Here is a 13,198-nt window from a genome sequence, read left to right as displayed (position 1 = left end):
CCTTACAGACAAGAGAAGAAAAATGTCAAAGTGGTTGGCAAAGGACCGTGCCCTCATTAAATCTATGAACGACAGAGACAAACAACCCTTACCAGCCATGGATTGACTCCCTGTACTTGGCCTCCTCAATAAAACTACATCATGCAGCATGTCTGGTGTTATCATTCAGTACTCATATCTGTGGTCTAAACACAATACTGTGTGTAGGCAAATGATGAACTAATTTTAGAAAACGGAATAAACCTTTTACTGTTAGAAAATACTGTATAGATTAGATAAAGGTCCTAATTAAAATAGGGTATTATTTTTTAAAAGATTTTCTGTGCAAATCCAATTAAAACATTTCTAATGAAAATGTACTCCTACCTCACACCATTGGACCCTACACGTAAATTAGATTCAGAAATCATTCAACTTGAACTTTCAATTAAAAATAATCAAGCAAGCACATTTTAAATTCAGTAAAACAAGAGACAGCAATTCTGTTTTTTATTCTATTTAATTTTTAACTGGACTTGTTTTTCAAACTTCAGATACACACAACATTTTTTTTTGTAATCCTTAAAACAAATTTTAACTGCTTAACGGCAGGGCAATAAATACATATATAATATATCTACAACAATCTAACAAGTAAAATCCCAGATGCAGAGAATTGAAGTGATATTTTTTTCTAAAATTTTTACACGTGTGATGTACTTTTTAATTTTTTAAGACCGTGTGCTTCACCTTTTGGCTGATTCTATGGCAAGCCATTTTAACATAAATTCGGTTTTACCGCCCTTACGTTCGAGATATCTCAAATTGTTTTATGACTAGACGTTTTAGCAATTTAAGATATCTCTAATTGTATTTTGACTAGTCAAAATATCTATTCGAGATATCTCTAATTACATTCTGACTAGTCGAAATGACATCAGATTTTCCATTGAGTTGTATGGAGACGTCAATTCAAGATATCTCGAATGAATTACTGACTATCTGAAATACCCATTTCAGATATCTACAATTAAATTACGACTAGTCAAAATTACAATTCAAGATATCTTAAATTGAGTTTTGACTAGTCATAATTCTAATTAAAGATATCTCAAATGCCACCATAATTCAAGATATCTTAAATGTATTTTTGGATAGGCGAAATGCAGTTTTGACTAGTAAAAAATAAATTTAAGATATCTTGAATTGTAATTTTGACTAGTCAAAATTCCTTTTAAGATATCTTGAATTGTAATTTTGACTAGTCAAAATTCATTTTAAGATATCTCTAAATGAATTAGAGATATCTTGAATTATTCAGCTTTTCCATTTAAGATATCTTAAATTGACATTCTGACTAGTCAAAATGACGTTACTGATATCTTGAATTACGAAACGGCTTGCCATATATGGCAAGCCGTTTTAACATAAATTCGGTTTCGTCTGACTATCCGTAATTACATTCCAGATATCTTAAAATGCATTTTGACTAGACAAAACTACATTTTGACTATCCGGAATGGTAATTTAAGATATCTTTATTTACATTCTGACTAGGAAGAATGATAATTCAAGATATCTTCAATTACATTTTGACTAGTCAAAATCCCTTTCAAGATATCTCAAATTACGTCACCGGATTCGTCATTGAAAGCGTCACACATCCGTAGACGTAATTTAAGATATCTCGAACGTAATTATGACTAGTCAGAATTACAATTTAAGATATCTGAAATAAGACATTGCGTGTAAGCAAGATATCTTAAATTGTAATTCTGACTAGTCATAATTACGTTCGAGATATCTTAAATTACATCTACGGATGTGTGACGCTTTCAATGACGAATCCGGTGACGTAATTTGAGATATCTTGAAAGGAATTTTGACTAGTCAAAATGTAATTGAAGATATCTTGAATTATTATTCTTCCTAGTCAGAATGTAAATAAAGATATCTTAAATTACCATTCCGGATAGTCAAAATGTAGTTTTGTCTAGTCAAAATGCATTTTAAGATATCTGGAATGTAATTACGGATAGTCAGACGAAACCGAATTTATGTTAAAACGGCTTGCCATATAATTCTCTGTTTACGCTGTCGTGACGTAGCTCCGTAATGACGTTTGCTTTCACTGTCTGGATGAGACTCTTGCATGCAGGTATGGTGTCAGGCTAAGCTGCCGAGCCAACAGAGGACCGTGCACTACATCGACTGGACATCTGGCTGCCTTACACCTCGTGAGGGCTAGAACAAAGAGTTTCTTGACTGCCAGCTGTGGATGAACCTGGGTGAACTAACCACGTTAGCATTTAGCTAGCTAGTTTGTGATCTAGCAATGAGCTACCTAAGAGCCTGCCTGCTTGGTAAATGTTCCAATGTCATGTCATGTATGCGTTTGAAAACAGTTCTTCGCTGAAAACCAGCTCCGTTCACGGCCTGACGCCCTGCGCTCAGAGAGGGGGGGGGGGGGAGACCAGAAATGACTTTAGTACAACCTTGAAGAGCTAAGGCAGATTTTGGGCTAGCACCGTTTAAATAAAAAATAAATTGTAGGCTATGCCGTCAGTGCAGAGTTTAGCCGCACTACTGGCTAGGGTTTTGCTTCCCATTTTTTGGAAATGACTATAATTATATAATTAATAAGCAGTTAGAAGGCCGTAGCAACAATGGAATCATTCTTGCAGATTGCTCCCCATTCTTTGGCAATAGTGTTGGCCAGAGATGGAGGCGCAGAGGCACCAGCTGCAGCTGGTGTGTCAGAGAGCGAGGAGCTTCCGAGACACCACACAGGTTATGAGATTTTTGCCGATTTCAAAGCAGAAAACTCTCAGCAGCATATATGGAACCAGCGGATTATCGAAGCTGTGGCGGAGACTTTCTTCTTGGGCTGGATAGATGAACACGTACTACTGATCCAGGGAAAAGAGAACCATCTGGAGGTACTAAGAGAGGGATGGATGCGGAGATCTCTTAACCCTCCCCGGGGCTTCACCATCAAATGCTTGGGTAAGGCCTATGCACCCGCCAGGGTAGTGCAAAAAATATTTAATTAGCCTTAAAAAGAAATGAATTCCGTAATTAGTTAATTTTATGACATTTGCTCTCATACCCAATCATAAACAAACCCTGTGCTTAGATACGCATGCAAAATTACATGTTTTTTATGTGTGTAGAAAGCACTGAAGCTGTAAGTAGCAGTTGCATTTACTTGGAATTTTTGAAATGAGAGGAGCCAAAACCTAACCTGACAACAGCCAGATGCATGTCTCGCTCCGCCTAGCTCCACTCACATACATCTGGGACATCGCCCATTGAAAGTGATTTCCCCAACCAAATTTATGTTCTGGCCAATCAGGACGCAGGGCGGGTGTTTCCTGGATGTGACGTAGCGGAGAAGCGACCGTGAGATTCCAACAACAATGGCGGCTCGCATCGAGGAAGCAAGCGTTAGCATTGATGCTGCTATTTCTTCTGTGTTGTCCAATCTACCTGATATTGTTTCATTAAAAGAACATCAGAGAATGGCTCTGAAGGCTTTTGTTGGTGGAAACGATGTTTTCGCCCTTCTCCCGACCGGATTTGGCAAGCGGTTAGCCGCTAACCGTTAGCGGTTAGCGCGAACCATGTTAGGAGGCCTTTAGTCCTCAACGCGGTCCGCCCGGGATCGATTCCGACCCGCGGCGATTTGCCGCCTGTCCCCCCCCCCCCCTTCTTCCTGTCTGCTCACTGTCAAAAAAACCTGCGTCACGTTAGCTTCGGTGTGAGTGGTTGAAATAGCACGTCGATAAAGATGACAGACAAGTGGCTTATCCAATCATATGCAAGAATTTTTGATAAGCCCCAGCCTTCAATAAAGGCAATTCCTATGGCGGTGTCCCAGATGTATGTGAGTGGAGCTCGGCGGAGCGAGACATGCATCTGGCTGTTGTCAGGCTAGCCAAAACTTACAGGATCTCAGAATATACATTAATCATATTCCCTAATTTAGGCTACCTCGTGGGTTGGGTTATTCCTTCAATACAGCCCAGGGTTTCATGCATATCTGAAGCAAAGCTATTACATTTAACTATGTCACTGTCGTTAAATGTTATTGAAAGGGCTGTGTTAAACAAATCTATTTTCGAATTTTGAATTGATTCTAATATTAATTCTTAAAAATCCATTCATATAACCAAAGATCGATTTTAAAAGAAACAAATAAATAAATTTCACAGTGTTCTTAGATGTGTGAGCCGGCATTACTTGCACGGACATGAGTCCGCACTGACCGCGTGTCTCACTATAAACTCTTCGGCGGCAAGAAGTCTTCACATTAAACTGTTTCATATGTAACACTGAGCTTGATACACTGAGCTGCTCCAAGCAGGCGGTTGCAAGGACATTCAGCATCACAGTCCCTCCCTCTGTGCGCACTGACAGGTGTGCGGTGGGTGCCTGCTGGAAAGGAACTGCTCTATGTACTCAACTAACTAAGCTACTCAAACATTTTATAATCCCTTCCCAAGCTTTGTCTAACTGGGAAAAAGTGTGGGAATTGTAGGAATGTGTATTTTTTTTTTTTTATTAATCGAATAGAATACCAGCTGTAGATGTCTCTGGTGTCCTCGGTTTTCTACCCTGGATCTGATTGGTTATTCTGCCCCACAACATGTTTGTGAAAGCAACTGTCTCAACATTCCGGAAGAGGGTTTGGTCCATACAGCCGCCATTAACTATCAATGCTTTATTCATTTTCAGTAAATGTTAATATGATACTAGTATCAATATATTGCATAACTACACAGTCATGAAATTCAGTTAACAGCTAAAAATTTTTTTTAATAGCAGCAATCCAATTTCAGATCGAATCGAAAATAATCTATTCCAAATCTGGAGAATTGGAATCGAACCGTTACTTGAAATTTCAATCGAAAACACAGAACTAAAGATTGCATTATAAAATAATGTATTAGTTTTTATACAATGCCTGAATCTACGGGACATACATCTAATTTTACCAGAGGCACATGCATTGAACGAGGTGATTAAGTGATTCAAGCTTTGTGGTAATCAGGTAATTATTTTAGTTCAACAGTTTCAGAAAAAGGAGACCATTAAAACTATATTTACATTATATTTATATCCTGCTTTGTAATCCAGGGCAGAATCACCGGCAGCTTAGCGCATGCATTACACATTTGCAATGTGAATACAGGGTACAGCAGGTCTCCTCTGCTCCCTTTCTTCTGACTTCATACAGGGCTTTCACAATGAGACAGCTGCCCGTGCCAATGAGACGGCGTCTCATTGGCACGGGGTTTCCGGGGGTCATTAAAAATCATTAAAAGTTATATATATTTTTTTTAATTAAGGCCTTAATTGGCATTAAAAGTCATTACCTGTGATTATAAGTGGCATTTAAAATGGCTTATTTTTTTTCTAAAAAAAAATCTTCACAAAAACAGTTTCGTCAGATATATTATATCAGATATAACTGATTCCTCGTCTGTGCGCTTGCGACTTCAAAAACTGTCCACCTCCCCAGCCAATCACAGACATGTTTCTTTCCATCCAATCAGAGTATTGCTTGTAAATACTGCATTCAGATGGATTAAATCAAAATGCTGCAGCTTTTGGCAGAAATTGCTAAACATAACGGTGGGATTGAAGAAAAAAACAACCAATTAACAATTTAATATTTTAGCCTAAAATATTTAGTTTAAAATAATTCCTTGAGTTATTAAGTAAAGTGTGAAAATGTTTTTGTCTCTTTTCTTTCCAGCTTCTGGGAGGTGATGCAAAAGTTTCGTGTTATCATAATCACCGTCATTGTCATTGTTTAAACAGCACTTTAACACGAGGTAAAACAACATAACATCTAATAATATGACTTGGGTAAAGACTCAACAATTTAAAACAATAATAATAATAATAATAAAAACTTGATATCAAACATAATAGAACCAGCCGGCACAGCAGAAAGAAAAAGAAAGAAAAGTTGAGAAAGATAAAATCTCAGTAAGGTTGAAGGGCAATGAGTAAAAATAGGTTTTAAGACAGGTTTTAAAACTGGACAGTGGAGGGGCCTCTCAAATGTACAAAGGTAAGTCGTTCTATAACTTAGGGGGACCCAATAGAGAAGACCCTGTTCCCTCTAAGCTTCTGCTCAGAACAGTGAATGACCGTGAACAGTTGGTCAGCAGACGTGAATGAGCAAGCAGGGGTGTAAAGGTGAAGGAGAAGCTCATTTAAGTAAGGTGGGCAAAGCTGTTTAAAACCTTAAAAACAAACAGAAGTTCTTTAATGTGAACTCTAAGATAAACAGGCAACCAGTGAAGGGAGGCCAGGAGGTGTGCAGTAGCGTTTGAACCAGCTGCAGACATCTGAGTGAGGACTGACCGATTCAGAGATAAAGAGAATTACACTAATCCAGCCATGATGAAATGAAGGCTTGGAGTGTTTCCATATTTTTGCATTGAAAGAATAGGTTTTACCTTTGCTTTGTTCCTTAAATGATAAAAAATTACTTAACTGAGGTCCTTTTTTGACTGTCAAGTTTAAAATCCTCGTCCATTTTAAAATCGAGGTTCATAAATTGGGGCCAAACATTCATTGTCAGGGAGTCTAAATCAACAGGATCAACACTTCTTTGGGTGTTTCAACTGGTATATTTGACAATTCATGATTTGCAAAGCCAAAGTGATTCAACTTTTGATGTTCTCCTCGTCATTACCTTTATCTCTTTCTACAGATTCTCTTTCTCATTCTTTTCAGGACTTTCCATATGCCTTATCATCCAGGTATATTGAAAAACCTACAGTAAAGTAATGAAATGTTCATTCTGGGTGTAGTGTATAGGAATTTCTTCAATATAAACCAAAGTAAATTTTACATTACCAGCCAGAAGCTGGAAAAAATCTTTAGAAAACAGTATTTTCAACAGTATTTTCACAACTCATGTAGTAGCTCAAGGAAATATTTTAATCTAAATATTTTAGGCTCAAATGAGTAAACGCTACTGATGGATTTTTGGGTAAACTAAATAGAGCAGTGTTACATTTTTGATTGTTTCTAAAACAGCATTTTTCTGAGCTGCGTCTAAAAGGGCAAACATTGAGAGTATACCTACTTCTCCAGGGACCACTACACCACTGCGGACAGCCACAGATCAGCTGCAAGGGGCAGACAACAGCTAACCATGTCAAGAGACCTTTTTCACACTTCTGGGTTTTAAAGTGGATGTGGGGTTTGACAACTTCCGATGGCTATAACGTTAGCATTAAAAGTCTAAGAAAATGGCTCAGTCTCGGCGCAGTTGTTTTTATTCAGTACCTGGTTGTTCATGTGGGGCAAGAAAACGGCCATAGCTGTCCTATCATGCGTTCCCGACGGACCCGGACCAACGGAGGGAGTGGATCCACGCGATCCGAAGAGATGAAGGTCCCAACTTTTGCATAAAGACAGGGAGCACTTTCGTATGTAGCCGCCACTTCACACTGGAAGATTTTATTAGCGAATCCCCCACCAGCCGCCTTTAAAGTGGAGCTGTTCCTTCCCTTTTTGCCTGGAATACCTTCACTGCACCAGCAAAGAGAGAGTCTGCTTTCGATAGGGCTAAGAAACGGCAGTTTGTCCTCTCTTAGAAAGCTGGCCAGGCTGAAGATGCTACTGTGGACCATGATTATGTGGCACATCCACCCGCAGGTAAACATCAAATTAAGATAGTACATTGTATACATTTGGCATGTAAGATAATTTCAGTCAAATATAACTATTGCTATAATAATTTTATTATTATGTTCACATAATAATAAAATAATTACTAATCGATTATGTGGTAGTTGTGTATTTTGTGCTACATAACTACTACACAAATGTGGTAGTTATTTAGCACAATTTTGTGGAGATTATGTATATACATACATGCTCCGACTTACAACATGTATTGATCTTCACATTACTAATGTTACATCTATATAATTAAAACTTCTCGCCACCCGCATGTTATATTTTATTTTATGGTTTTACAGCTGCACTTGATGAAGCTCTGGATTACATCAAGGAGTTGGAGGCCAGACTTCAAAAAGTGAATTTGTCTGCCACAATTTTTAGCCGCTACTGTGCCTCTGATGACAAGATCCGATTCTACACCAAATTCCCATCTGAATGTGTGTTCCAGATCTTCTGGGAGTCCATTGCACCCTCTGCATCACACCTGGTGTACTAGACCAGAGCACAGAAACTTGAAGAGGAAGCCTGTGCTGAAGCCAGCTCTGCCCGCTGCATGCCTCTGATTGATGAGTTCCTGATGTACTCATTCAGGGTAGCAGTGGGCATGAAGGAGCAGCTCATTGCTGACATATTTCAAGTCAGCATAGCCACTGTCAGCCGAGTGACCATCACTTGGGCCAACTGCCTCTTCACTGTGTTCGCTTTCATCAACCTGTGGATTAGTCGTGAGAAGGTAAAAGCCAGCATACCTCAGAAATTTATGAAGTTCTCTCCAAATGTCCGTGTCATCTTGGACTGCACAGAAGTTGCTCTGGAGACGCCATCATCCCTCACCTTGCAGTCTGAAACGTTCTCTGCCTACAAGAACCACACCACTCTGAAAGGGCTAATCGGAGTTGCTCCCTGTGGGTTGGTGACATTTATTTTAGCATTGTACACAGGCTGCATCTCAGACAAAGAAATAACAAAGGTTAGTGGAATCCTTCCTCTGCTGGAGCTGGGAGATGAAGTCATGGCAGATAAAGGATTCCTCATTCAAGACCTCCTTCAAGAAGTTGGAGCCAAACTCATCATTCCGCCATTTAGGCATCCTGGCCAGTTCAGCAAGAAAGAGACAGAGGAGACCCAGACCATTGCTCGCCTGCGGATCATTGTGGAGCGAGCAATCGCTAGAGTAAAGTGCTACCACATCTGGGATTCTCCGGTGCCTCTCACTTTAATAGGAACTGTCAATCAAATCTGGCACAACTGTTGTGTTTTGGCTAATTATCAAGGCACATTTTGTGTTGCTGACTAAATTATTTCTGTATGTTAATTGTAGTGCTATGTAAAAAGTTATTTAAAGACTAGACTAAAAATATATATTCAATAAAACGCATTTGAGCAACATACTGTACTTTTTTTTCTGTATTTTCTTGTTTAAGTGAAATTGCAAGGGAAATAAATAAAGTACAATTTACAATATCTAAAAACAAAAAACCCTTTACTATTTCACATCCTATAATTGTACACCATACACTAATTTAAATTATCCTGCAAATTAATATTTATCAAATATAAACAACAATAGTTGCAAATACTTAAGACAACCTTAAGAAGAAGCAACTTTAAAACACAGGTTATAAGACAACTGCACTTAAAACAATTTTTTGTAAATTATGCAACTGCCTTTTAAAGAAATTTGCACATCTGTGTATGTTTCATTAATACCAACTATTTACAGTGATTGACACAGCTTGAGATTGAGTATTTGAAATGCAAAGGAACAAAAGGTTAAGTTACACATTTTATCATTCTTGTTGCATTGACATGAACGCTTTAATAAAGGTGTTGAAGTAAAATAAGTCCAGTTTAGATTTCATTTGATCAATGAAAGACTCATCACGCCACATCCGCTCAACAGTTATTGTTGTTAGCGTGTCCGTGACAAAGTCGCACCATTCCAATCCGGTGATTGCCAGCTGACCCTGTACCTGCCAGTAATATGCGTGGGAACGCCTCAAAATAGCATGGCCATCTTGAACCTTGAGGTGAGCAACCTGAGACACATCATTCTTTGTACTGCTTTTTACCTCAACCAGTCCAAACGGGAGTGATTCTGACGGATCATAGACCTTGCCATCTGGACTTGCACCAAGATATGATGTGTCAGGGCGAACAATGAATCCCACCGGGAGCACATTGACCTTCAACATCTCAGCATAGTTTGCCACCACCTCAGACTCCATCTGCAGACCACGCTTCATGGTTGCAGTTTGTCTAGTTGACCCCCTGAACATCCGAGATGCCAGTGCCGTGGCAGCAGACTCCTCCTCTGCACTTCCTCTGCGAGCATCACGGAAACGGCTAGCAGTAAGTCTTGGCTGTCGAAGATGTACCCATGCAGGACATCTCGAGTGCTCTCTTGTTCTGGCCTCTATTTCATAAGGCATTTCCAGTGACACTTACAGAGACTGAAGATGCATAAGTTGACCGAGTGTGGGCACAAAACACATATTCGGAAGACTATGCAGCATCAAAGGAAGAGAAGGGAAGTCTGGAGCCATGTGTTGCAGAATAATACTTCCAGAGGACTTCTCAGGTGGGCACTGATAAGACATAGGTGAGCCCTGTGGCACAGGCCCAAATTTGGATGGAACCAGCTCCAAATTTGAAAGACCATCTTGGACAAGAGCGATAAGTGGTTGGGACTCCAGCTGGCGGAGTTTTTCTCCTGATGCCAGAATGTCGGGATCTGGAAGTGGTCCTACAAACGTCGGGATCTGGAAGTTGTCCTACAAACGTCAGAAACAAAATAAAAATAATAATAATCATAGTAACTTTTGACAAAGGAAACATAGGTGCAAAAAACTAAACCAAAAGTTGTACCTGTGTAAGCTCTGTAAAGTGTGGAGTGCAGATATCTCTTCCCCATAGTTTTGGGCTTTTGCACCACCATGTCGCTGACAGGTTCAGGATGTATCCCCTTACAAGAATTGGACAGAAAGATATGTCAAATTAAAGAAGAAATAAAGGGATGGGTTAGCAATTTCTTAGGACTTAATGGGACTGATTTGGCACAGTTTAGACTTTTACCAAACTTGCAAATAAAGCTAAATGATAGCAGTTGAGCCTGTATTTTTTTCACTACCTAGAAAAAATATTTTTTCCCAAAAAGTATGAGAAATTATATTTGACACTGGTAATATTGAGATTACAACAAATTTTATATGGCATTTATAAAATACAGGTGGTAAAGGAACATAAATGGCTGCGTGACACAATGGAGGAATAAATTGTTTACACAACTATAGTGCTGTTATTTTAAGATCATATGTATTTAATGTAGTTTATGTAATATATTTACTATATTGTAGGATATGACGTACCATAGGACAATGTGTTCCACTTTTTTTTCTTACCTGTGTTCTTGGTCTGTGCCATCTTTGTAACTCACTAGTGCAGGCCAGTGCAGCAGGAACGTTTGGCAGCTGGAGTTGGGAGTAGTGTGCAGTCTGGTAAAGAAGTGCAACTACATGATTGCAAAAACCTTTACCAGCTGCACAGCTGTAGGAATAATCCAACAATTCTGCATTTTCTTTTCCAACACCCAATGATATCTAAAACAGAAAAGTGTTTTAGCAACAAATTTATACATAAATACATATAGCATGTTTAGCTTTAAACACGTAATAGCTTCTAGTTTGAAGGTAAGGTTCAACAACAGCAGAAAGAAAACACAGATTATGTTGCAACTGCAACAGAAACATAAAACATATAGTAACCACTGAACAGGAAAATGTTAGAATATGCTCTGAATAAGTAGTCCAGAAGTCATACGTGAAAGTTCTTCAGCCGTCAAATATGAACAGGAACTCCAACCAACAAACAAGAGCCAACCGGCTTTCTGACTGTTTCAAACCTGCAGCTTGTGTGGTTCCTCATTTTTCCTCATGGATCTGAAGCATCTAGCTCTGACAAGTACCTGTCCCTCAACAATATTTGACACTACAGGCATGCAGAAGTAAAGCATAGTTTCAACATCAAGCATCATCTAGTATCTCAGAACTAACATAACATTCTAACATGCTGTTTTTTCACAAGCTGTAGTGGCAAATACATTTCAGAATGTCAAAATATAACTGAAAAGTTTAAACTATGTCTGTCTCCAAGATTCCATGTAATTTAGCAAACTAAGTTAGGCTTCATTACAATGTTTGTGTAGTTCATATCTTGCAGCTCTTTTTTTACCTTGATAGCTGTGGATATATTCTTCTTGTATCTTGTATCCTTTTACAGATTTGTTGGTGGGGGAATTCGCCGCTGCGATTTTCTCTGCATCCGCGAAAGAAAGTGCTGGCAAATTAAGTAAGCACGATGAAAAGGACCGGAGGAGGAGAGACATTTTTCAGAGTAAAACAGGAAGTGCCCCTGCCCTTTCACACGCAGCTTCTGGTTATCGTGAAAAAGGTCTAGTTACCTTTCTGTAACCAACGCAGTCACATCCGCAGTAGCTACCGCAAACAGCACAGCAGCAGCTGGAGGAATCAGATGGTCTTGGGACACATTGTCCTAAGACCGTGTTATATATATAATATGTATATATATATAATATGTATATATAAATACATATATATATACATATATATATATAAATACAACAACATATATATATATATACATAATACACACATACATATGTATTTATTTGATATATTATTATATATTTATATTATATATGTTTATATAGTATCTTTATATATGTGTTGGTATATTGTTAATCTCTAATTGTGTGTATATGAAATTCTATATGTGTGTGTAGTATCTCGTATCCTATATCTATGTGTGTGTATCTATGATAATATTATAATAAATATCTAGTACACTCTATCTACACATGTCATATATATATATATAATAATATGTGGTTATGTATATAAATACTATCATCTGTGTATCTCTCTCTCTAATATTATGTGTATATATATTATATCTATATATTGTGTAATATTATTTATCATCTCTCTCTATATATCTATATATATATATCTATCTATATCTCTATCTATATCTATCTCTCTATCTATATATATGTGTCTGTGTATATATATCTATATATACATAGATATTAGGGCTGGGCAACTTAACGCGTTAATTTCGATCAGTGGTCATATATATATATATATATATATATATATATATATATATATATATATATATGTGTATATATATATATATATATGTGTATGTATATATATATATATATATGTATATATATCTCTATATATATATGTATATATCTATATCTCTCTCTATCTATCTATGTATATGTATCTGTCTCTATATATCTATATATCTATGTATGTATATATGTATATATGTGTATATATATATGTATATATATATGTATACAGTGTGCGATTTGCAAAAAAAACAGAGGGGGGGATCATTTCAAAAGTTTTATTAATGAATAAAAGTTTTATTAATAATGGTTAGCTAGCAGGTGCTCTTTCAGGTAGCTAGCTAGATC

The 13,198-nt window shown here is 37.7% G+C and overlaps 1 protein-coding gene across 5 annotated transcripts in view; it reads left to right on the top strand.

Moving 5' to 3' along the window:
- The first annotated feature begins 2,080 nt into the window (after positions 1 to 2,080).
- stox2b (storkhead box 2b) overlaps positions 2,081 to 13,198 on the top strand; it is a 41,409-nt gene continuing 30,291 nt past the window's right edge. Inside the window, exons 1-2 of one of the 5 annotated variants that reach the window (XM_021313207.2) lie at positions 2,897 to 2,985; positions 8,138 to 9,076. In XM_021313207.2, the coding sequence (XP_021168882.1) occupies positions 8,243 to 8,986 (744 nt within the window). In that variant the 5' untranslated portion in view covers positions 2,897 to 2,985; positions 8,138 to 8,242 and the 3' untranslated portion in view covers positions 8,987 to 9,076. The other 4 variants (XM_036130042.1, XM_036130040.1, XM_021313208.2 and 1 more) reach the window with 4 other exon arrangements.

Source organism: Fundulus heteroclitus, unplaced genomic scaffold, assembly GCF_011125445.2.
Source record: "Fundulus heteroclitus isolate FHET01 unplaced genomic scaffold, MU-UCD_Fhet_4.1 scaffold_28, whole genome shotgun sequence".
NCBI classification, from domain to species: Eukaryota; Metazoa; Chordata; class Actinopteri; order Cyprinodontiformes; family Fundulidae; genus Fundulus; species Fundulus heteroclitus.
Note: the sequence above shows the minus strand (reverse complement) of the source record. Positions and strands in the feature narration are given on the sequence as shown.